Below are 22,840 nucleotides of genomic sequence, written 5' to 3' on the forward strand. Positions count from 1 at the left end.
CTTTCCAGCAAGCCCGCCGAGTGAATTCCTGGTGAGTGCTTTGGGGTCCGAGAAGCCCCCACCCTGAGCAGCTCCAGCACCGAAGAGCAGCCCCCCAGCATCTCCACGATCTGCGTGGGGCCCTTCTGCTTTTTACTGCTCACCGCGTTGTTTGGCTACTAGCCCGCTGGCTTGTGGCCTTCCTGACGACGCCCGACGACATTTCTGCTGCTGGTCTGGTTGCTCCAGACTGGCCCTTGCTTCCCTCCATCGGAGAAGTACCCTGGACCCTCCTGGTCCACCCAAGACGCCATTTTAGGTCCACCGCGTGGGCCTTGCATTTGCCAAGACTTGTTGCCCAATCCTGGGTCCAGCGACGTCGACAGCAAGAACCTTCGTGGGACAGCTCGCACCTCCATCCTGGTCGCCGACAACGCCTCCTGGTCCGAGAGACTGCAGAGCCCAACAGCGCCCACTCACCTGACTGCGGTGACTTCGCCCGGTGCCATCCTGGTGCCCACTTAATCACTGGCTAGTGATTCAAGAACTTGGTCCCCTCTGCTTTCAGGTTTTCTTCTTCCTTGATCCAGGCTTGGATCCATCGAACTTTTCTTCACTGGTCGTCTGCCAGCAACTTCTTCCTTCCAGGCTCCTGGTCCGGCAACGAGATCCCCGACGTCTTTTCAGACCTATGCAGCTGCAGCCCCTGGGCTAGGTAACTTCGGCACCTCGGTGTCCCAGCATAGCCTCACTATCCTAGGGTCAGGATCCACTGTCGTTTTCTTCCTACCAGGTCGGGTTCGCCCGTGAACACTAACTTTGCCTTTACTAGCCTCCATAGACTTTGTCCCGCATCCCGCGTGAGAGTGCACACTCTGCACCCGAGTCCCCTAGGTCTCCTAGTAGTAATCTAACGATTCCCTAGTCAAGTCCTAGCGATTCCAAAGCCTATTAGAACTGTTACTTACCTGCTAGTAATTCGCATTCCACTTTTTAAGTATATGGTTTTTCGTGCCCCTCGGGCATTTGTGTATAACGTGCTAACTTAAGTATTTTCGTAAGAGTTTTGTTGTGTGCCTAGCACCCTGTCCTCATAAAGAGTACAGGGTTGTTGTGATTCTAATAAATACACTGTTTATTTTCATAACACTTGTGTGGTGTCCTTTCACTGGGTGTTCAAGGGGTAATGTGATGGTAAAACAGCTGGCTTAACACGCCCTCTAGAGTCTTAGCCTTAGACTGCTCGTATCCATGCTACTAGGATAGCTGGTCTATAAGGTTGACTTACAACCAATCATCAATAAGGGTTGTTTGGACTGATATATAGTGATCACTAGAATAGTGAGCACTGCACATCAGGCCAACTTCTCACATCCAGCTAGTCTGGAGCGGCCTAATGTGGGCGATTCTGCAAGCCCTGCTCCGGGTTCAGTAGATCCTACATCGCCTAGAGGGGCGCACCAGGAAATAGGTGGGTTGACAAGCCAAGGCAACAGGGATGGGGCCAAGGACGTTGAGTCAACTGTTATATATGATACGCTTAGAGCTCTCTTACGTCCACTTGAGGATAGACTGAGTAAAATTGAAGTACACCTAAAAAGGATTGAGCGTGACTTTAAGGGAATTGTAGAACCCTCGTTAAGGGTTGCTACTCTCATAGCTGCTAAATCGCTAGTTAAACCTAGTAGAATACAAGCTCCTGTGGCCCCAAAGGTCACGGTAGCATCAAGTACTGCCCAAGGGGCATCAGTTGCACCCCTTGATAAGGACTTAGCAGATGCTAATATAAGTAGATCACGGAAGCGGAATGTACCCCAGGGCAGTGGAGGTGGCGAGGTTCCCACAGCACAGACTCCCAAGGGGAACAATATCTTAAATCTACCCCCGGAGGTCTGTCCACTTGTGGTGTAATTCTAGCAGGGGTTCCAGAGCTGGGTAAATTTGAGGTGGAGACCCCTATATCTTTGCGGAATAGGGTTGTCCACTGGTTAAACATAAACAGACCACTGCCCCCTCACATTGTGGGCAAAATACTCATGATTAGGAGGGTGCCATGGGTTGGCCATCTGGCCAAAAATATAAGGGGGGATTGTATCCTGATCAACTTTAACAACCCTAGAATTGTTGAATATATTTGTAACTGGAGATATCCCAGCTCAGGTGTGACTATACACACTCTTCCGCTGACTTATTTTTACCCCCCAGGTCATTTTACTTCTCAGGCAGATGGTTGGACAATGGTACAGCGAAATGGGAGAGGGCCCCCCCAGGTGGGTTGGCCTATGCCTTCTCTGCACTTGGACCCTATCTCAACCCACAATCGTTTTAACTGTCTGGAAGCTGTTGACTGACTCCATAATGGTGTAGGAGCTCTGACTTGTTCCTCTCCTCCTCTGGGTAATTGCTCTCCCCATCCTTCTGTACCCCCACAGCCCACAGGCCCAGAGGACTCAACTTTAGTCTCGGAACCCATGAGGGTTAATAACATGGTTAGCCAGGACTTAAGCCCAACTCCATGTGCCCCAATCTCCTGTAATGTTCACATCAATGATCTCAAACTTGTCTTGTGGAATGTGTCAGGTCAGCGAAACAAGCTCCTGTCACCGGACTGGTATGACTTCATTGAAGGATTTGATATATGCTTATTCCAAGAAACATGGTGCCTTGAACCTATATACAAGCTGGGGTATTCTTGTTTTCATGTAGCTGCTACTACGGTTGGGCGAGGTCGACCCTCTGGAGGGCTTATGGTATGGGTTAGGGTAGACCTCAACCTCAAGACTACTCATCACACTTGTTCATCTCTGGATGTTATGAGACTTTCTATCAAGGGCTTGAATGGTACTTCCACTTGGGAATTTTTTTATGTTTACGCTAGAGGCACCCAAGGGGGGGCCAAATGCTCCACTATTTCTATTTTATCTGATTTGCTTAAATTGTGTCCTCCTGACTCCTTCGTTCTGGTTGTCGGGGACCTAAACTGTTTGTTTGAGCCTCTGGCAGCAGATGACATTCTTGGAGTTTATGATGAAGATGCCCGATGGGGCATTCCGTCTCTCTCGCTTATGCCCGTGAGGAGATGGTCACCAGTTGTTATCCAATTGAACGCCCTAATGATTGAATCAGGTCTAAAAGCTGTAAATGGGCGCACTATCTCTGATGCTCAGGGGGCTAATACATATAATAGTGTATCGTGTGAAAGTAGAATTGACTACATAATGGTGGATAGGAGGGCATGGAAATCAGTGGTGGATATGGTCATTATACCATCAGTAGATAGTGACCATAACCCCTTGTCCCTCACCATGGTGGATCCATGGCAGAGGAAGGAGTATAGTCCCTCCATTAGCGCGACATTAATAACTAAGATAGTTGCACCATCCAATTGCAATAGGTTTCTTAAGTGGCCAAAGTTTATTATGGAGGAAACAAGACTAAGCGCTTTGGAAGGAATCCTTAGTGAGCAGTCTTTAAGACTATCTGCAGCATGTAAGGACGTGGTTGGGCCTGTGGTGGCGGAAATAATTTATACTGAGACTATAGGCCAGATTGGTAAACTGTTCACAGTTTCTGGTAAAAAGAGCCCGATGATTGTCAAGCCAGTGCAGAAGTGGTTTGATGGCAATTACAGAAGGAGGAAGAATAGCCTGATTAATGCTATTAAATCTGGCAACCCAGTTGCTGTTCGGCTGGTCAGATCACACTACAAACAAGCTATTACAACAGCTAAAAAGGAGTGGGAAGAATCGCATTGGGACAGTCTTAGAGCTGCTAGTAAAGCTAAGAATGGAGAACTATTTTGGGCCCTAGTTAGAAGATCCAACGGCTGTGATCCGGATCAAACCCCCAATCACATAACAGATAGGGAATGGTTTGAGCATTTTAGGACACTCTATGGGGGCGATGACCAGCCCGGTACTCCAGGGCCCTCTTATGGTGCCTTGGTTACTGATTCTGGTCAGGCTGCATTTATTAAAGTAGATAAGAAAGAGGTGATGGATGCATTAACCAAGATTGTATCTGCTAAAGCCCCGGGGCAGGATGGTGTACCAGGCGACCTTTTTAAAGCCAACCCTGAAGGTTGGGCCTCTTACTTTGAAACTCTTACGAATGCTTTGCTAGAAGGCTCACCTGTCCCGAACTCATGGAAGGTGGCCGAAGTGATCCCTAAATACAAGAAGGGCTCCAGGGGGGACCCTGCCATCTACCGCCCAATAAGCCTTATTGATGCGGGGCAAAAATTGGTTGGCAGGGTACTCCTGGAGAGGATTCTTTCCTGGGCCGATGAGAACAATATTATTTCACCTTTTCAGGCGGGCTTCAGGGCTTGCACAAGCACGATAGACCAGGCATTTAGGTTGGTCCTTTTACACTGGAAGGTGGTTACCATTGGCAAGGGCGGTCTTTATTTGGCATTTATTGACCTAAAGACCGCCTTTGACTTGGTCCCCCGAGACCGCCTATGGCTGGTCCTGGAGGAAATGGGGATTCCCTTACCGATTCTGAATCTCCTATCTCGTATGCATGATGGAACTTATGCCCGTATTAGATGGGGTACACAGGAGCAAAAAAATGATAAAATCCCTGTGAATAGAGGGGTACACCAGGGGTGCGTCCTGGCCCCGACACTTTTCACGTTATTTGTGAATGGTGTAGTTTCCTTTTTGCTTGAAATTAATGCTGATGCCCCGGTCTTGGCGGGTGATAAAGTCCCCGCACTACTCTTCACGGATGATACGTTGTTGGTATCAAAAACTCCCGCAGGATTACAGAAGCTATTGGATCGCTTCTGTTTGTTTTGCAAGCCCAGGGGTCTTGTCATAAACACATCGAAAACTAAGCCCCTTTATTTTAACCCGAGTAGATCGTCTAGATCCACCTTATCTCTTGACGGGGTGTCTCTGGAACGTGTAAAGGAGTTTGACTACTTGGGAATTAGAATTTCAGACAAGCTTAAATGGCAGCCACATATTGACAAAATGGTGTTAAGCCATAAGAGGGTAGTTGGAGTACTAGGGAGGGAACATCGAGCATCCACTTCTAAGCCCATTGCTCCTGCTCTGGATATCTACGCTGCAAAAGCTGTAGGCTGTGCCCTCTACGATGCAGAGCTCTGGGGCTTTGAATGTGTTGATGCTTTAGTCATCGCAGAGAACAAGTTCTTTAGGGAGCTTGTATTGCTCCTGAGGGGTACTCCTACTAGACCTCTCTTGAGTGACCTGGGCCGTCGCTCCAATAAGGACCTAGTTACTTTACGCCCTCTTTTATATTGGGCTCGATTATGGCGTACCCCTGAGCTCTCAAGGTGTGCTGACGGTTTAAGAGAGGTTATGAACCTTCATGGAGCTCATAAAATTAGTTGGATATCCAATATGAAGAAGCTTTTACTGGAGACGGGTCTTGCTTCTGGCCGGGAGCCCGGGGCATTGCTGTCCAAAACTGAAACTAAGCGAGCTTACTGGGCTTGAGTTGATGATCACGAGCAGAGGGACCCAAATCCAGGTAGGCTGACCGAGGCATTTCGACAGCACAAACCAAAGGCCCGCCTGGAGCCCTACCTATATTTTATCAAGAAACCCAGAGACAGATCTCTTTATGTACAGTTTAGGATGGGAACACTCCCCCTTCGTGATCGTACTTGTAAGTGGAAGCCGCAGCATCAAACTTCTCCTGATTGCCCAATTTGTGAAGGTGTCACTGAAAATATTGCTCATGTCTTTTTCGTATGCCCAGCCTATATAAAACCTAGACAGCTCAAACCTGTGTGCCTGCTGCTTGGAACCAGGGACCACTCCGTTGCACTTAGAATTCTTAAGGCTGATGCTAGCAAAACCTTAGTGTGCGGGGTGGCCAAATTTCTTAGTTGGGCTTGGTTGATAAGGCTAAGGGCTATTTGATGAGATAAATTTTAGCTGTATCTTTTTTTATATGCTCAAATATTCACAAAGCTGATAAAGTTTAATCTTTTTTAAATTATTTATTGTAATATCTAAGGTTTTTATAAGCAACTTTTTAACGAAAATGTATTGTCAATGTATTGTGTTTTATATTTGAAATGTGCTTTTATGATATTATATATATCGAAATAAAGCTTTGATGATGGTATATAATAAATTTCATACGTCAGTTGAATTTTACAGTATACCTGATTGAAAGCTCCCCTATTATCACACCATTTTAATATACTTTTAGACTGTGTATGTGTTGCAATACTTCTGGAAAAAAAGTATGTCCATGTGATTCACATTTTGTCAACCTGTTTATGTTGATCTTGTTCATGTACTGCATTTCTAAAAATGTAATGAAATGTGTGCCTCTGGTTGTTGTAGTGCAAGTGTAACTCCTGTGCATTAGAGTTATGTAGATGGCTACGGTGTGCTTGCAGCTGCATATTCACAAGCATATTAAATACTTAGGAGTTCAGGCACACTTGAGCTTCTATATAAAATCATTTAAGGCCCTTCCTCTTTCTTTGTGCTACAGGAGACCCAGGACGAGTCTGCTGTCTTATGGTTGGATGAGATCCAGGATGGAATTCACCGGTCCAATAAGGAGACTGAGGATGCTCAGCGATGTATGTATCGAGGCTGATATTCTTTCAAATTAAAAGCTGGACTATAATTACTTTTCTTAGAGTTTTGGGAAAATGAAGGGGAAAATACTAGAGGAGGTAGAGGGTTGGGGGTCGGGGCAATAGCAACTTGGTGGAAGGATCATTATTCTTATACAATCATTTCTGCTTTCAGACACAGTCCGTGCTCTTGAAATGCAGCAATACAGGTTTATCACCAATGCATCTTTGCAATGTACATACTTCACAGGGGCAGCTGTGGGCCAAAATACTGTAATTTTATAACACTTGGTATTTTCTCAAGAACAGTAATGTCAGAAATGCAACTCTGCTCCACTGCATGTCTCAAAAGAGCAGTAAAACAGCTGGAACACCATTCTCTCCCTAACTATCTAAGGTACCTAAAGAGAGGCAATACTACAATAATTCCTCTTTTATTTGCATTCTCCCAAACACGGACTATCAACTCAACTTTGTGTTTCCACAAGTTGCAGTCCATTCTTTAACACTTCTGTTGTTCTCTAGGGAGCATACACTGACTCCACTGGTGGCCCCGTGTACTCTAGTCTCGCCCACAGAGGCTGTTCACATTGACTGCACAAGTGGTTCATCCTTTTCAACAAGGACAACGTGTAGTGCACTGTACTTCTGTAGCTATTCCTCAGAGATCTTTTCCATTGACCCCACACTGACAGTCCATTATTCTGTAGGCTTCCTCGAGAGTCAACTTACACTGCCCTCACTGATAATCTCTTCTTCTATTAAAGTCATTCACACAGCTGCAATGCACACTGGCCCTCGTCACTGTCCAGTCTACTCTAGTCTCTCCCCTTCTGCAAAGCTTTAAAGACCTGGCTATTCAGGGAGTAATCTTATCACTGGGATGTTCTACAGTAGCTGTGAAAGTGCTTCGAGGCCCACGGGTATTACAAATACTGCAGAATAGAATAAAGGCAGTTTACATTGACCTCACTGACTGTTTATTCTTCTCTAGTTTGTCTACAGAATGCAATGTGCAATGACTAGCCATCCTGCTGTAGTCTATTCCCAGAGACACTTTCCCTAAACCCCACAGTAACTGTCTAGTTTGTGGCATGTGTAGCTGTAAATACACCTGCTGTGCACTCTTCCGCCATCTAGTGTTGGGCTTGGACATGTACAACTTGCTTTTCTTCAAAGAAATTCTTTTTCAGTCACAGGACCTACTGACTTCACCTATTAGTGGTGTTGTGCATGGAAATCAGCTCCATTGTTAGGTTGCTTTTTCCCACCGTCGAGGCACGAGGCTGTCCCTGTGATGGAAAGGACTACATTTCAATTCTGTCCTACTTGCAATGCCAGGTACCTAAGGACGACCTCCACAAAAGTCTGCAATCACTGCTTGTCTCCCGATCACAGAGAGGACTCCTGTTCAGTGTGTCTTTCGTTCCATAACAAAAAGACTCTAAATAACCAACTCACCCTTCGCCTCACCTCAGCCGTCATGCCACATAGACAGGCGGAAGACACTCTGGACATCTTTGGAGAGCCCATAGAGTCGGATATTGAAGAGGTGGATGCTCCAGGCTTCGAAATGGAACCAGCCTTCTTGTCGGAAAGCATTGACTCGGTGCCGGACGTCGAGGCCTAAGAGCCTCTACCGCCCAGCAGCAACTAAAGACAGCAGAGAAGACTGATGCTTTCCTTACTCAACACCGAGAGGCACCAGCCCCGGTCTCCCATACCGGCCACGAGGCCTCTCGTGCGCCACCGCCTTCCAGCCATGGCCAACACTGCCATTCCGAGACACACTGAACGGCAAATTCCTCCTAGAAGTACAGAGTCTCGTCCTCCACTTCGGTTCCGGATCTGAAGGCGAACCCTCACCCAGCCTCTGACTCAAAAGAGGTAGAGCCGCAGATTTCAGAGCCAAGGCAGATGGCCCCGAAACACTCGAAGCTAAGTGTGAGATTGGCGTCGGGACCAGTGTCAAGATTGAGCTCAGTGTCCTCCGGTGGGTGACTATCTACTATCCCATCGAGGCTCTCTACCTCCTCTGCCTTCTCTGCTGCTTCTGAAGACTTCGGACAGCCAGTCTTCGAGCAGCTACAAGAACATCTGGATGCTCTGCAGTAGCGGATCCATATCCAGCCAGACACTTGTCGGATGCTGGTGAAGCCTCCAAAGGTTCCGAAGGACTCTGTTCCTCCTCTTAAGAAGAAGTTGACATTTGAAGAGACCATCGACCTACCGGTGCCTACCACTTACAAAAGGCCTGAGACACAACAGAGCTACCTCTCCCCTGCCTCCTGCTCGTTGTCCTCCTTCCTTCCCTCCTCCTCTTCCACCTTCTCCTTCCCCTGTACCTCCTGTGTTGCCTTTAAAGACACCACAGCACTCACCTCAGGGGTTCTCATACTCAAGGAGAAGGGACAGTCCTAGGCTACCTTGTGACCCTAATGACCCCACTCATGACCCACAGGGCCCAGACCTATGGAGCTATTATGATATTGAACCCTCTGCAAACACAGACCATACGTGTACCCTGCTAAGCCTTCCCCTCTAAATTCCACGTCAGCAAGAAGAGGATGATTCCCTTTTGGAAACATTTTCCACTCAACGCTTCCTCTGATACCTCCTGGTGCTCAAAGGGGTCCTCAACCTGCCATGGAGATTTTTGAGGAGCCCATCAGATAGATAGAAAGTATAAAGCCTCCCCTAGTGACCTTCCATACATTCTTTGGGCAGTTTCCCTCTGACTCACTGGTGGTCCAGTTGTGCCCCCTGGTAATCCCTGCACCCTGTGGCAAGCACCTTGAGGTGTCTGCCAAGGGTGCAGGGATGAACAACACCTCACATTTTCCTATGGGAGCATGTGTTATGGCTGGTTAACAGGCGGAATGCATGCTCCCATAGGGAAATGTCGGAATGCGAGCAAACCGTGTTCGGTTGCATCCTAATGAGGTGGGCGGGACCGCCAACCCAAGGTCGGTCGATCCCGTTTACGAGACAACATCGTAATAGGCCAATTAGTGTTTAGGCTAAAACAAGTACATTCAAAGAATACATTTTAGTAACAGGTAAGCTCAGTTTGCCCATTGCAATTTTTTTTTATAAATCCATTAAAAGGACAATTTCTAATTAGTAAAGCAGGCGCAGTGGCACTCGAGCCCAGAAAGTGAGTGACACATTGCATCTCATGTTTCACTGTTCAAAAGAGGCGTAGCAGCTTATTTTCAATGCTAGAATTAGGCCTAATGGCATCCATGTTACAAGAGGTGAGAAACAAGTGGAAGTTCCTTTTTTTTCTGTAAGGGACAGAGAGTCTATTTGGAGTGATGGTCAGGTGGATAAGTGGGGAAAGAGGCAGAGGAGACAGCCTGCTACTCGCGTTCATATATATTATTATTGCAGCAGTTGTCATTGGGGCTCAGAAGTGTGAAGGGGCTGACAACACCCCAATTATGGTGAGTAGTTTTGTTTTAGTGAACTTCTGTGTGGTGATTTGTTCTTTTAGAAGTTTAGTGTGAATTATGAAATAAAGAAAAAGTAGCTCAGAAAATGACCTCATAATTCCCACCCCGTCCGATCAGCCTTTCTCGACCCTCTCCCTCAAATCTTGCAATAACGTTTTGGAGGGTGGCCCGGCATCAAAAGATTTTGTTTATGTGGGATCGGAGCAAAACACTTTGCGTATTCCCCCTCCCCCCCCCCCTCCTGTTTTTCGATTCTGCCTACCTAAGAAAGTCAGAAAATCTGTTAGTTGCTGGAAAACATGAGCTGTCATGTAGTAGCCTGCAATACCACAGCTGTACTAACTACATAACTCGATAGTACTATATTGAATTCTTTAAATGTGCAACTGCTCAGACCTAATAGATCACATGTATTGTTCCATGTGTCATTGTGTTGTAAACAGTTTTTTACTAGAGTTGTTGTGTAAAAGTAAACTCATTGTGGAGTGGTGTGGCTCACTGGATAGAGGCGGCAGACCCGTAAGCAGAGAACGGCCCGGGACCAGGGTTCAATTCCCGACGTGGCAGGGTTGTGGACCAGGGTCAAAACGGACTCGATAATTCTCACCTCGGTGCCTACTCTAACCAGGGAACACACTCGGCAACCGTGGGCATTAAGCTTGCCTCATTTCTACAACGGCCCCCCCCAGAAGCCGGGGATGCCTGGTTTCACCTTGGAGATACCCAGAAAGGGACCATCTCACAGGGAAAACCAGGACGGGTTCCCCAGCGGTCTTCAGCGCCAGGATACTCCATGGAGTCGCAGTGCGCTTTACAAGTACACCCACATTTACATTTACTTATACTTGTTTTTTATCTGCTTTCATGAATGTGTGTGAAAATCAATAAACAGATTAAGCAAAAAAAATAAGTCTGACCAAATCCTACCTACAGCCCTTCCCCTGGGCTGTCTTAGATGCGCGTATGGGAAAAGCTTACCCCAGCCCAGCTAGACTACAAGCCTTTCAAAACTCGCTGCCTCTTTTTCAGCCAGATTGGAAGGTAACAGTCAGAAGAACTGTGATGCGTCTACTAGGCATGACAGCGTCTTGCATACCTATAGTCCCTTATGCCAGGCTCCACATGAGCCTTTTACAGAAGTGTTTAGCGGCACAGTTGGTTCAAGCGAAGGATCACCTAGACGATCTAGGCTGGTCCCTCTCTGCACTGATGACATACAAATAACCTGTTGCAGGGACAGCCCTTCCTGGACCCAGTTTGACAAGAGACCATCACCATGGACGCCACACAGGCTGGGAAGGGCATCTCAATCACCTCACTGTTCAGTGCCAGTGGATCCCTGTCCAGCAAACACTTTACATCAGTCACCTGCAGCTGGAGGCTATCCAGCTTTTTCTCTGAGCTTTCCACCCTATCATTCAAAACAAGACAGTCCCGATATGCACAGACAACTGCCCTGTTTTATGTACAGAAACAAAAGGCACACATTCACCAAGGTTGTCCAGTATTGAACAAAGCATCTGGCGGTAGGCAATCCATCACAAAGTCCATCTATTCATACATCACATTCCTGAGGTGGACAACAGTCTAGCATACCTGTTCAGCAGGATGTATCAACAAGTCCATGAATGGCAACTCCGTCCCTAGGTCCTACCCACTACTTTCATTGCAGGGGGTTCCCACAGATAATCTGTTTGCCCCCGCCGAAAATGCAAAATGTTCAAACTTCGCCACCAGACCATCACACCCACAGTCCCTGGGCAATGCGCCATGGATGAGTTGGTCCTCGAAATTTACTAACGTTGTTCCACCTCTCCCACTCCTACCGTTTGTGGTCAGGAGGCTGAGACTGGCATTGCTCCTGCTCAACTTGGTAGCACCAACCTGGGCACACCAGCGATGGTACTCTACACTATTAAAACTCTTTCTAGTCCCATATGAGAAGCTTCCCAGCAGGCCAGACCTTCTTACACAAAACCACATCACTCTCAGTCACATCAATCCTCAGCAGCTCAATCTTACGATCTGGCTCCTGAGGTATTAAAATTGGGTAACCTTAATCTACCAGACAGTGTATGCCTATTTATAAAGAGACATGGCGGCCTACCAGCAGGGCCTGTTACCCAGCCAAATGGAAATGCTTCGTACACGACTGTCTTCCAAAATACATTATTTCATTCACAGTGTCTGTGCAACATATTTTATGCTACCTCCTTCACCTGCAGAAGGCAGGACTTGCATAAACATCTGTCGGTTTACATCTATCTGCTGTTGCTGCCTATTTGCAGAATGTGCAACATATTTCGCTATTTGGACTTCCTGTCATTAAGGTGTTTATGGAAGGCCTCAAAAGGGTTATTCCACCACGGACGCCCTCTGATCCCATTTGGAACCTTAACATTGTCCTCACTAGACTGATGGGTCTTCTTTTTGAACCACTTCACTCTTGTCTGCTTCAATTCTTGTCATGAAAGGTGGCCTTCCTTGAAGCCATCACCAGTCTTAAGAAAGTCAGTGAAATATACACTCTTACCTTGGAAGTATTGGTTTTCCAACTACATCAAAATATAGTGGTTCTCAGAAAAAATCCCTAAGGTGGGTTCCAGTTTCCACCTCAACCAGACAAACTAGCTGCTGTCTTCTTTACACACCCAGATACAATAGCAGAACAAGCTCTGCACACGCGATGTCAACAGAGCGCTAATGTACTATATTGACAGCACAAAGCCCTTTTGTTAGACACAACAGCTATTTGTTTCTTACTTCAAGCCCCACAATGGACTTGCTCTTTTCAAGGCAGGAGTTGCACGATGGTTGGTCAAGTGCATACATACTTGTTATGCCAAAGCAAAAAGAATCCTGCGTGTCCCTCCCAGACCTCATTCCATTCGTAAGAAAGGGGCTTCTATGGCTTTCTGAAGTAATATACCATTCGCTGATCTATGTAAAGCAGCTACCTGGTCTACCCCTCATACCTCTACTAAGCACTGCTGCATAGATGTCCTCACCAGATAAGCTAGGGTTGGCCAGACTGTCTTACATGCACTTTTTCAGTCTTCTACAACGTCCTCAGTCTAAACCACCACTTTGGGAGGACTGCTTTACAATCTATGCACAGCATATGTATTAACAGCTAGACATGCCACGAACAGAAAATGTTTACTTACCCTGTAAGCAACTACGTGACATATAGTGCTGTAGATTCACATGCTCCCACCCTCCTCCCCAGTGGCCTAAGGTAGTTGCAGCTATCTACTTTCTTTGGTTACCTTTATTTCTCTGCTTTGCATGATTGTATTTTTTCTGTACTATGTCTTCTCTATTTCCAACTTTGCCCTACGTGCGGGGAAAAAACTATCTAACAATGGTACCAATGTCCTTGCGCAATACCTCTAATAGGGGGAGTCGCTTGGTCCTGTGTCTTTGACTTCCTTCAAAGTAAAAAAAGTTGGACACGTTTGAGCCCAACACTAGACAGCGGAAGCATTCACAGCATGTGACTCTACAGCATTGCATGCAACAAACAGATGCTTACAGGGTAAGCAACATTTTACTACTTCTCTTGTCGCATGGCTAGGTTAGACCTCAGGAGAAACACTGCCATTTGACACGTACACCTTTCATAAGTTGCCTTCCTTTTCCTACAGGATGAGATTTGACACACATTTGCGTGCGTGATAGTGCAGGATTAGTTTCTCTGAAACCACATTACTTACAATTGCACTTTGTTAGTACACTTTCACGACACCTTGAACATTTAGTACAAGGTCTGACACACATTGTGCAAATGTTGTTGTTTGTTATTCGGCCATGAGGTGACATAGCTATCAAATAAACAATAAACAATGTTGAAGCCTCAACACAGAAGCATGGATGATGATGATCTAAAAGGGATTGAGAAAAACAAGGACCCCCTGAACAGTAGTGTCAGCAAACTCCTAGGGCAGGGATAACAATGTGTGAATAAAAATTCCTAGGCAGTTAAAGTATAGGCAAACAAGTAACATAAAATGACAGCGGAGAAAGAAAAATCAAGAAAAATTATATAAAAACAACCATAATTTTAATTAACACTAAAATTATGGTTGTTTTTATATAATTTTTCTTGATTTTTCTTTCTCCGCTGTCATTTTATGTTACTTGTTTACCTATACTTTAACTGCCTAGGAATTTTTATTCACACATTGATGATGATCTAAATACACATGCATTTCTGTGCTGAAATTAGAGGAGCGTTTTGGTGTCATTTCGAGGTTGACGCTGTGTCATACTCTCAGCCCAGCTGAGTCCCGTTTACCATTTGCGATGAGGGATGCCCACCTTGCAACCGAGATGGGGACCTACATACCTAGCCTTCAGATAATGGGGAGTATGATCATCCAGTAGGGAATTCATGGCAGAACACCCGTCCTAGGCTCAAGCTTGACAAACGCAATTGGCTACGCTGGGCATCAGCCCACAAACACTAAATGAAGTCATCAGCAAGAATCCCATCAGATGAGAGGAGATACTGTTCTGGATTGTACAAAAGACAAGTCAACTTGAAGCAGTGTTTGCCCATACGGGAACCCAGGAAACCGAATTTTAACAATTTGCTTGCTAATGGGGATGGCTTCCCCTGTGGAAGCCTGCACAACTTGAGATATAGTTTTTGCTGCATTATAAACCAGAACACATAGTACTACTTCATTAGCTGTTTTGCCAGAGCTGCTTAAACTGATCTAAAATGAGTACGGGGCAGCACCTGCCTTGGATTAGGGGATGAAACTGATGGGCAATTTTGCAGCAGTATCCGCCATTATGTTAAGTAACATAAAAGGGCAAGCAGTATCATTGGCTATACAGCAGTGTCTAATAAATTTGGCCCTGGGACAACAGGAGTACAAATTGCCTATAATTATTAAGGAACGCTATGCAACATTAGGTAGAGATAATTTGGGATCCAGACCTGGTAAGCCACAACTAGAGTAATTCTGAAAAGGATAACTCTAAGCAAGCAGCAGAGTCTACTAAAAAAAAGAAGTGGTGTAATAAAAACAAAGGTAAAACTAAATCGTGGGATTGGTCTCCTCAACAGGAACCCACTGAGTAGTGCTAAGACCTGCGTAACCGTGATATTAGACCACCTGATGGGTATCCGAAATCTGATACAAGTTCATTTCGTACCTTTCAGGAGTAGTCACCTGAAAAAAATTCGGAGAGAAGTGGACGGTCAGAGCGCAGATCGGAAGAGTATGTGAAACCCGAGGACTTACTACGCTCATCTGACTACATCATTAAACAGGAAGACAAACCTAAAACATCCAAACCCCAATTCAAAAAGAAGTTGGTGGCTAGACTTAACGTCAAACATGCTGCAAAGATTGAGGACACTGCTTCTGAATGGGGAGTGGGCTCTGATCGTGCTGGACAGCGCAGCAGAGGTCTTGATAGTTCGCCGGAACTTGATGGATTGTCTGGTAGGAGTAACGTTGAGTGACCGCACCCAGGTGGAAACACTGGATACTAGAGTAAGTATCCCAAATCGTTTGTACGAGATGCAACTCCAGCTGGAGGGAGACATACATAGGAATATTAATGTTCTCTTTTAGGAGAACTTGTCATTCGGCTACAATATTCTTTTGGCCCAAAAGGACTGCCCACCTGCATTTGTGATGGATTGCCCAAATGGAGAAACAATAATGTAACCTACTTTTTCTGACCTCGTTCCAGAATCAGTTAAACATTCATACGGCAAGGAGTGGACGTTAGCACTAACACATGCCTTATACCGCAACCATGTAGGATGGGTTGACGGTTCCCCTTATCATGAAATACCACTGAAGTCGACCCTACAACCTCAAAGACAACACCCCATTGAAAATGAGGCTAAAAAAACAAGTTAATGAAATTCTCCAACAACTTGGATGCCAGGGTATAATAGAAAGTTGCATCTCTTCTTTGAATAATCCCTTGTTTCCCATTATAAAACCAGATCGTACAGCTGTTATTAGATTACAAACATTTAAACACAGATACTTGCACACTTGCAGTAAACAATGCACAAAGCATGGCACTAATTAATAACACAATTAGGAAAAAATAGAAAACTACACTAGATATCTCAAATGGATTTTTCTTCCAAAATATAGCGCGTGGAAGCAGGTATTTACCCGTACTCAGTGCGCTGGGTTCTCAGAGGCAATTCCTTTGATTGCCCCAGGCTGTTCTCAGCTTGATTAACAGAGCTTTTACAAAATATTGCTGCCTAGGCACTGTCCTATGTTTCAGTACACTTGACAAGAGTAGATCGCATAATTCTGGGATTTGCTCACATGATCTGCAAATTTAACTGAAAAAAATCAGATTGCCCACCTCAATGTCTTGTTTCTTGGGATACAAGCTGTCAAGTGAAGGCAAAAGTCTTGCAAAACATTTCTTAGGGAAGTGTGCACAATTACAACCTCTGACTACGTTGAAGAGGTTACAATCCATATTGGTATTCCTACATTCCAGATTACACATTGCCGGAGGTCTCTCAACGCTATCCCTGAATTGCTTTTCCAACAGATTACTTGTTGTGTGATTAGCGCTCTTTTAGACTCGCTCCTCGAGTATTTGCTCTGTATTTTAACCACGCTGTATTTTTAAGCGTTTTTGCTCGCTGGCAACTTGCCTGCCTTTCCTGATCTCCCTCTACCACCTGGGCCGCTCTCAGCTGAGTGTTGACGCTGAGAGCCGGTCCCGGGGAGGCGAGGGATCACAGCTGCCATCTTGGGTGTGGGGGACGCACTCACGCGCTCTAGCTGCCCTTAAAAGAGGGCTTAGGTCAGCGTCTCCTGACAACCTCACTTTTCACCCTCTGAGGCGGAAGCCGGAGGTCTCTCAACGCTATCCCTGAATTGCTTTTCCAACAGATTACTTGTTGTGTGATTAGCGCTCTTTTAGACTCGCTCCTCGAGTATTTGCTCTGTATTTTAACCACGCTGTATTTTTAAGCGTTTTTGCTCGCTGGCAACTTGCCTGCCTTTCCTGATCTCCCTCTACCACCTGGGCCGCTCTCAGCTGAGTGTTGACGCTGAGAGCCGGTCCCGGGGAGGCGAGGGATCACAGCGGCCATCTTGGGTGTGGGGGACGCACTCACGCGCTCTAGCTGCCCTTAAAAGAGGGCTTAGGTCAGCGTCTCCTGACAACCTCACTTTTCACCCTCTGAGGCGGAAGCCGGAGGTCTCTCAACGCTATCCCTGAATTGCTTTTCCAACAGATTACTTGTTGTGTGATTAGCGCTCTTTTAGACTCGCTCCTCGAGTATTTGCTCTGTATTTTAACCACGCTGTATTTTTAAGCGTTTTTGCTCGCTGGCAACTTGCCTGCCTTTCCTGATCTCCCTCAACCACCTGGGCCGCTCTCAGCTGAGTGTTGACGCTGAGAGCCGGTCCCGGGGAGGCGAGGGATCACAGCGGCCATCTTGGGTGTGGGGGACGCACTCACGCGCTCTAGCTGCCCTTAAAAGAGGGCTTAGGTCAGCGTCTCCTGACAACCTCACTTTTCACCCTCTGAGGCGGAAGCCGGAGGTCTCTCAACGCTATCCCTGAATTGCTTTTCCAACAGATTACTTGTTGTGTGATTAGCGCTCTTTTAGACTCGCTCCTCGAGTATTTGCTCTGTATTTTAACCACGCTGTATTTTTAAGCGTTTTTGCTCGCTGGCAACTTGCCTGCCTTTCCTGATCTCCCTCTACCACCTGGGCCGCTCTCAGCTGAGTGTTGACGCTGAGAGCCGGTCCCGGGGAGGCGAGGGATCACAGCGGCCATCTTGGGTGTGGGGGACGCACTCACGCGCTCTAGCTGCCCTTAAAAGAGGGCTTAGGTCAGCGTCTCCTGACAACCTCACTTTTCACCCTCTGAGGCGGAAGCCGGAGGTCTCTCAACGCTATCCCTGAATTGCTTTTCCAACAGATTACTTGTTGTGTGATTAGCGCTCTTTTAGACTCGCTCCTCGAGTATTTGCTCTGTATTTTAACCACGCTGTATTTTTAAGCGTTTTTGCTCGCTGGCAACTTGCCTGCCTTTCCTGATCTCCCTCTACCACCTGGGCCGCTCTCAGCTGAGTGTTGACGCTGAGAGCCGGTCCCGGGGAGGCGAGGGATCACAGCGGCCATCTTGGGTGTGGGGGACGCACTCACGCGCTCTAGCTGCCCTTAAAATACGGACAGGTCTCTCCGCGCAGCGGACGCGTTTGCGGACGCGCCGGATGCCCGCCGGAGTCACGCCAGAGTCCAGCCCGTCTGCGCTGAGGACGGGCTGCAGGTCGGGCTGGACCCAGCTCTCACTCTTGCGAGTTGTGGCTCTTCCGGACGTTATTCCCATTCCGACCTCCTGGCCCTCCGTCCCGTGTCCCTGCCTTGCTCCCACCGTTTCTCCCCTGAGGGGATCTTGCATTCCCACAGGTGCTGGGCCTGCTCGGCCTCCCTCAAGTACTCGAAGGATGTCGCTCCCTCTGCACCCCTCCCGTGCACACAGCCTGTCCAACTGCGGAGATCTGGCTTTCTAATAAATGCTCGCTCTCTGATCAAGCATAATGTTGCATTTCACGACTTCGTCGACAGTCGACAACCAGACTGGGTATTCATTACGGAGACCTGGGCCTCTGACTCCTCCGGACATGATATACTTTTGGCTATACCTGACGGCTATGCCCTTTACAGGCAGGACAGACAACTACGCAGAGGGGGTGGCATCGCCATTCTTGTTAAAACTCCCTCTCTCTGTGTGATTAAACCTATACCTCTACCCCTATCTCGTGTGGAAGCACTCTATTTTTGCATTACCCCATCTCCCTCAATTTCTTTCTCTGGGATCCTTATTTACAGACCTCCTGGCACCAGGGCCAGCTTTCCTTCTGAACTTATGACTATTCTTGAACCGTATATCGGAAAAACAGCCTTTACCATCTTGGGTGATTTTAATTTTCATTTAGATGAGACCAACTCTAAAGACACTATCTCTCTCGTCGAAACCCTCAAAGCGTGTGACTTCATCCAGCACGTAAATAGTCCTACACATAAGGCAGGACATATTCTTGATGGTCTATTTTCCAACGACGACAGGCTTTCCACTGGCACTCCATTACAGGTGGTCTGGTCCGATCATTTTGCTGTACCATTTGATCTTGACATCCCCGGCACCTGTTCCTCCAATCACAATACCACTCCCTTTATTCTCAGGAGAAACTTAAGGAATATCTCAGATGACACTATTGCCCCTTTGATCTCCACTTCCGAACTTCTAGCTGTCACGGATGCTTCAGAGGCAGCCCAGTCTCTGACTGACTCCATCTCCAAAGCAGTTGAAAATCTTGCCCCCTTATCCCTGTGCTATGTAGCACGCCTTAAACCTACTGCACCCTGGTTCTCTGACCAGCTCAGACTTATGAGACAGGGCTGCAGGAGTAGTGAAAGGAAGTGGAGGAAATCCTGGGACTTAAAAGATAGAGAGGCCCATAAATCCGCACTACGTGCCTACAAATACCAAGTGATAATCAAGAAACAGGAATATTTTTCAAATCTGACCAGCTCTCTTTCTTCTTCAAGAGATCTCTTCAAAATCGCTGACTCTTTATGTTCCCTGCAACTTCCCGACCCAGTAGTCAGTTCCCAACAACTCTGTAACGATATTTCAGACTTCTTTCACAACAAAATACATGACATTCACGTCTCTCTCGAATCCCACCGTCTTGCTCTTGATCATAACACTCCCCCTCTCATATCCAATCTTGATGCACTAGGCAAGGACCCCTCCTGCCTTCTCACAACTTTCCCCTCCCTATCCCTTGAATCTCTGAATTCACTTCTTGACAAAATTAAATCGGCCTCCCCCCTTGATCCGATACCCCTTAAGAAACTGAAAGAGTGTAGAATCCACCTCTCTCCTCTTCTGCTTGACGTCTTAAATAAGGCCATCGCTCAAGGCTCTTTCCCTTCTATTTGGAAGAAGGCAATAGTCAAACCGCTACTTAAGAAGCCGACTCTGGACCCGGCCATGCTGAAAAATTTTAGGCCCATTTCGCTTCTTCCTGCACCCGCGAAGTTGCTTGAGTCGCATTTGAATTTCCATCTATCTGCCTTTCTCGAATCTTCTGAATACCTGGATAACACTCAGCACGGTTTCAGAAAACACCACAGCACAGAGTCCGCCCTTACCTATGTGGTCGATAACATCCGACGCAAGGTGGACTCTGGCCAAACCACGGTCCTAGTTCTGTTGGACCTCACGGCCGCTTTCGACACCCTCTCCCCCGCCATCTTGTCATCTCGGCTAAGGGAGGCGGGTGTCACTGGATTGGCCCTGAGTCTCCTAAATTCCTTCCTGACTGAAAGGGAACAGAGAGTGATGCTTGGGAACCACCTCTCCCCTGCCAAGTCTCTGCAATGTGGGGTGCCACAAGGGTCGGCCTTAAGTCCGACCCTTTTTAACATCTATGTGGCCCCCCTTGCAAGACTTATTAAATCTCAGGGGATGGAGGTGGTATCCTATGCAGACGACACGCAGATTTTGGTCTCTCTTGCTCACACCTCGGTTAGTACATCTGCCGCCAGCTTCAGGGTTTGCATGCAGTATGTGGCAGACTGGATGACTATAAACTCCCTGAAGCTGAATGGTGAAAAAACCGAGGTGTTGATATTTGGGAAGAACCAGAATCTGTGGTCGAGCGAGTGGTGGCCCTCTTCTCTTGGCATCTGCCCCACTCCCTCCCTATCTGCCAGAAATCTGGGAGTGATATTTGACACCTCACTCTCTATGTCCCTGCAAGTCAACAGGACCGTTGCTACCTGCTGTGGTGTGATCCGGGTACTCAACAAAATCCGTGGGTACCTTTCCCCCCAGGCGCGTAAACAGGTTGCAGTCGCCCTGGTGGGTTCGAGACTGGATTACTGCAACTCCCTCTATATGGAAGTCAACAAAGGGTTGATCCACCGTTTGCAGACTCTTCAGAACTCTGCAGCACGCTTCGTTTTGAATCTCCCCAAAGCCTCCTCTGCCACCTTAGCCAGGAAGGAGCTTCATTGGCTTCCGGTACAGCACAGAATCGCCTTCAAAATCCTCTGTCTCACCCACAGAGCATTGATGGATGGTCCTGCTAGTGCCATTGGCTCTCTTCTCTCGCGCTATGCCCCCACAAGAAACCTGCGCTCTGCGGGACTCTGTCAACTAGCTGTCCCCCGCATCAAATTTGTCAGATGGGGAGCCAGAGCCTTTTCCGTCGTCGCTCCGCAACTGTGGAACTCCCTCCCCATGGAGATAAAAACTCTCCCTTCCATCGACTCTTTTAAAAAGGCTCTAAAAACTTATTTCTTTAAGAAGGCCTACTCATGATTAAATAGGACTAGGTAGGGCCTTAAGTTGCTGTATTTAATCTAGGCGCCTTGACGCCCACTGGGCTAAGTTCGCGCGTTATAAGAAACTCCTCATTCATTCATTCATTCACACAGAACCGGTTAAACCATTCTACTACCTGATTCGGTCAGAGTTCAACAAACACACACAGAACCACTGAACGCACATAAATATTACAATCAGTACAAGATGACATTCTAGCTTCAAGAAATTTACACACAGGTATAAACACAACAAACCTGGTGATCCGTGTTGTTGTCGGGGCATCAGGGTACACTCACGTTACATTCAAGGAAGTTGAATCTGTACCGATTGCATATAGACGCATTTATACACCAATGCAGAAATGCTTTTTGCACCGACAGACTGCTGTGGTGAAGGAGAGAGCACTCAGTGGAAACAAATTATTATTCGTAACCCTGTTGCCGACCTTACAGGCATCACTGGAGCAAGTGTTCCAAACGCAAGGGCATTGCACCCATGTTGGATACAATGGGCTAACTCACTCACCGCAATAAGTCTAGACTACAGATTTGATTCTCTACAAACACAAGCCTTTCTGCAGTATTAACATGAATATCCCCTGCCTAATGCAATAATGTCTCTTGATTGGTATGATTACATCATATATACTGATGGATCTGCACGGTTTGCCGTATGGACAAAGCACCAATATTCAGCAGCATGCGTTGCCGTATAGGGGCGCATGCAGCATGTAGAGATCCATCCCGAAGCAGTCACTTTGTGATTGCACCTTGCAGTTGGCTGAACTTAGGGCTCTAATACTGGCACTGGAGAAAATGGATCCCGGTTTCCCCACACTTCTAGTGTGTGATTCTGTGTCCAGTCCTATAATTAATATCTACACTACTGGAGCCAGAATGGATTCAGGTATTCAAAAGGGAGCACAATCAAGCTCAAGATGCTTTGGGAACAGGTGAAAAAGCTTAAAGATTGCTTGCCACGGACTTATGTAATCCATATATTGAGTCATTAACGTGTTGATGTACATGTTGCAGGGAATTCCATGGCTGATGAGACAAAAGCAAAAGTGCAAACTGCCGCAGTCACTGCAATCACTCATTCAAGAACGAGAATAGACACAGACATCATGATGAGTGTCAAAGCTGCACACAATGACACCCACCTGCCAAAAGGCTTTCCACTCAAGTACTCCTACAAGTTAGAGTTGCGAAACATAACTTTTGCTCGCATTCCTGAAGTGGGAGATAGTGATACCAAATTTAGACCACAGGTTAGGTTTAACCACTTGGAATGCAAGGCTATTTTGGATCTTTAATGCAATTTCCATTGAAATCAATGGAAACTCAATGACGAGTTACCCTTGTCATTAGCATCCAAGTGGTTAATTCTAACTGCACATCACGGTATTGCATCTGCACACGCAGGGGTGGCTGCTACAATTTCATTATTGCAGCAATGCTACTGGTGGCCAGATC

The 22,840-nt window shown here is 46.7% G+C and overlaps 1 protein-coding gene across 1 annotated transcript in view; it reads left to right on the forward strand.

The window, feature by feature from the left end:
* IQGAP1 (IQ motif containing GTPase activating protein 1) overlaps positions 1–22,840 on the forward strand; it is a 488,190-nt gene that overhangs the window by 302,253 nt on the left and 163,097 nt on the right. Inside the window, exon 16 of the mRNA XM_078683320.1 lies at positions 6,463–6,553. Coding sequence (XP_078539446.1) covers positions 6,463–6,553 — 91 coding nt within the window. The remainder of the gene's footprint in view (positions 1–6,462; positions 6,554–22,840) is intronic.

This window comes from Lissotriton helveticus, chromosome 3_1 (genome assembly GCF_964261635.1).
Source record: "Lissotriton helveticus chromosome 3_1, aLisHel1.1, whole genome shotgun sequence".
In the NCBI taxonomy this organism is placed as follows: domain Eukaryota; kingdom Metazoa; phylum Chordata; class Amphibia; order Caudata; family Salamandridae; genus Lissotriton; species Lissotriton helveticus.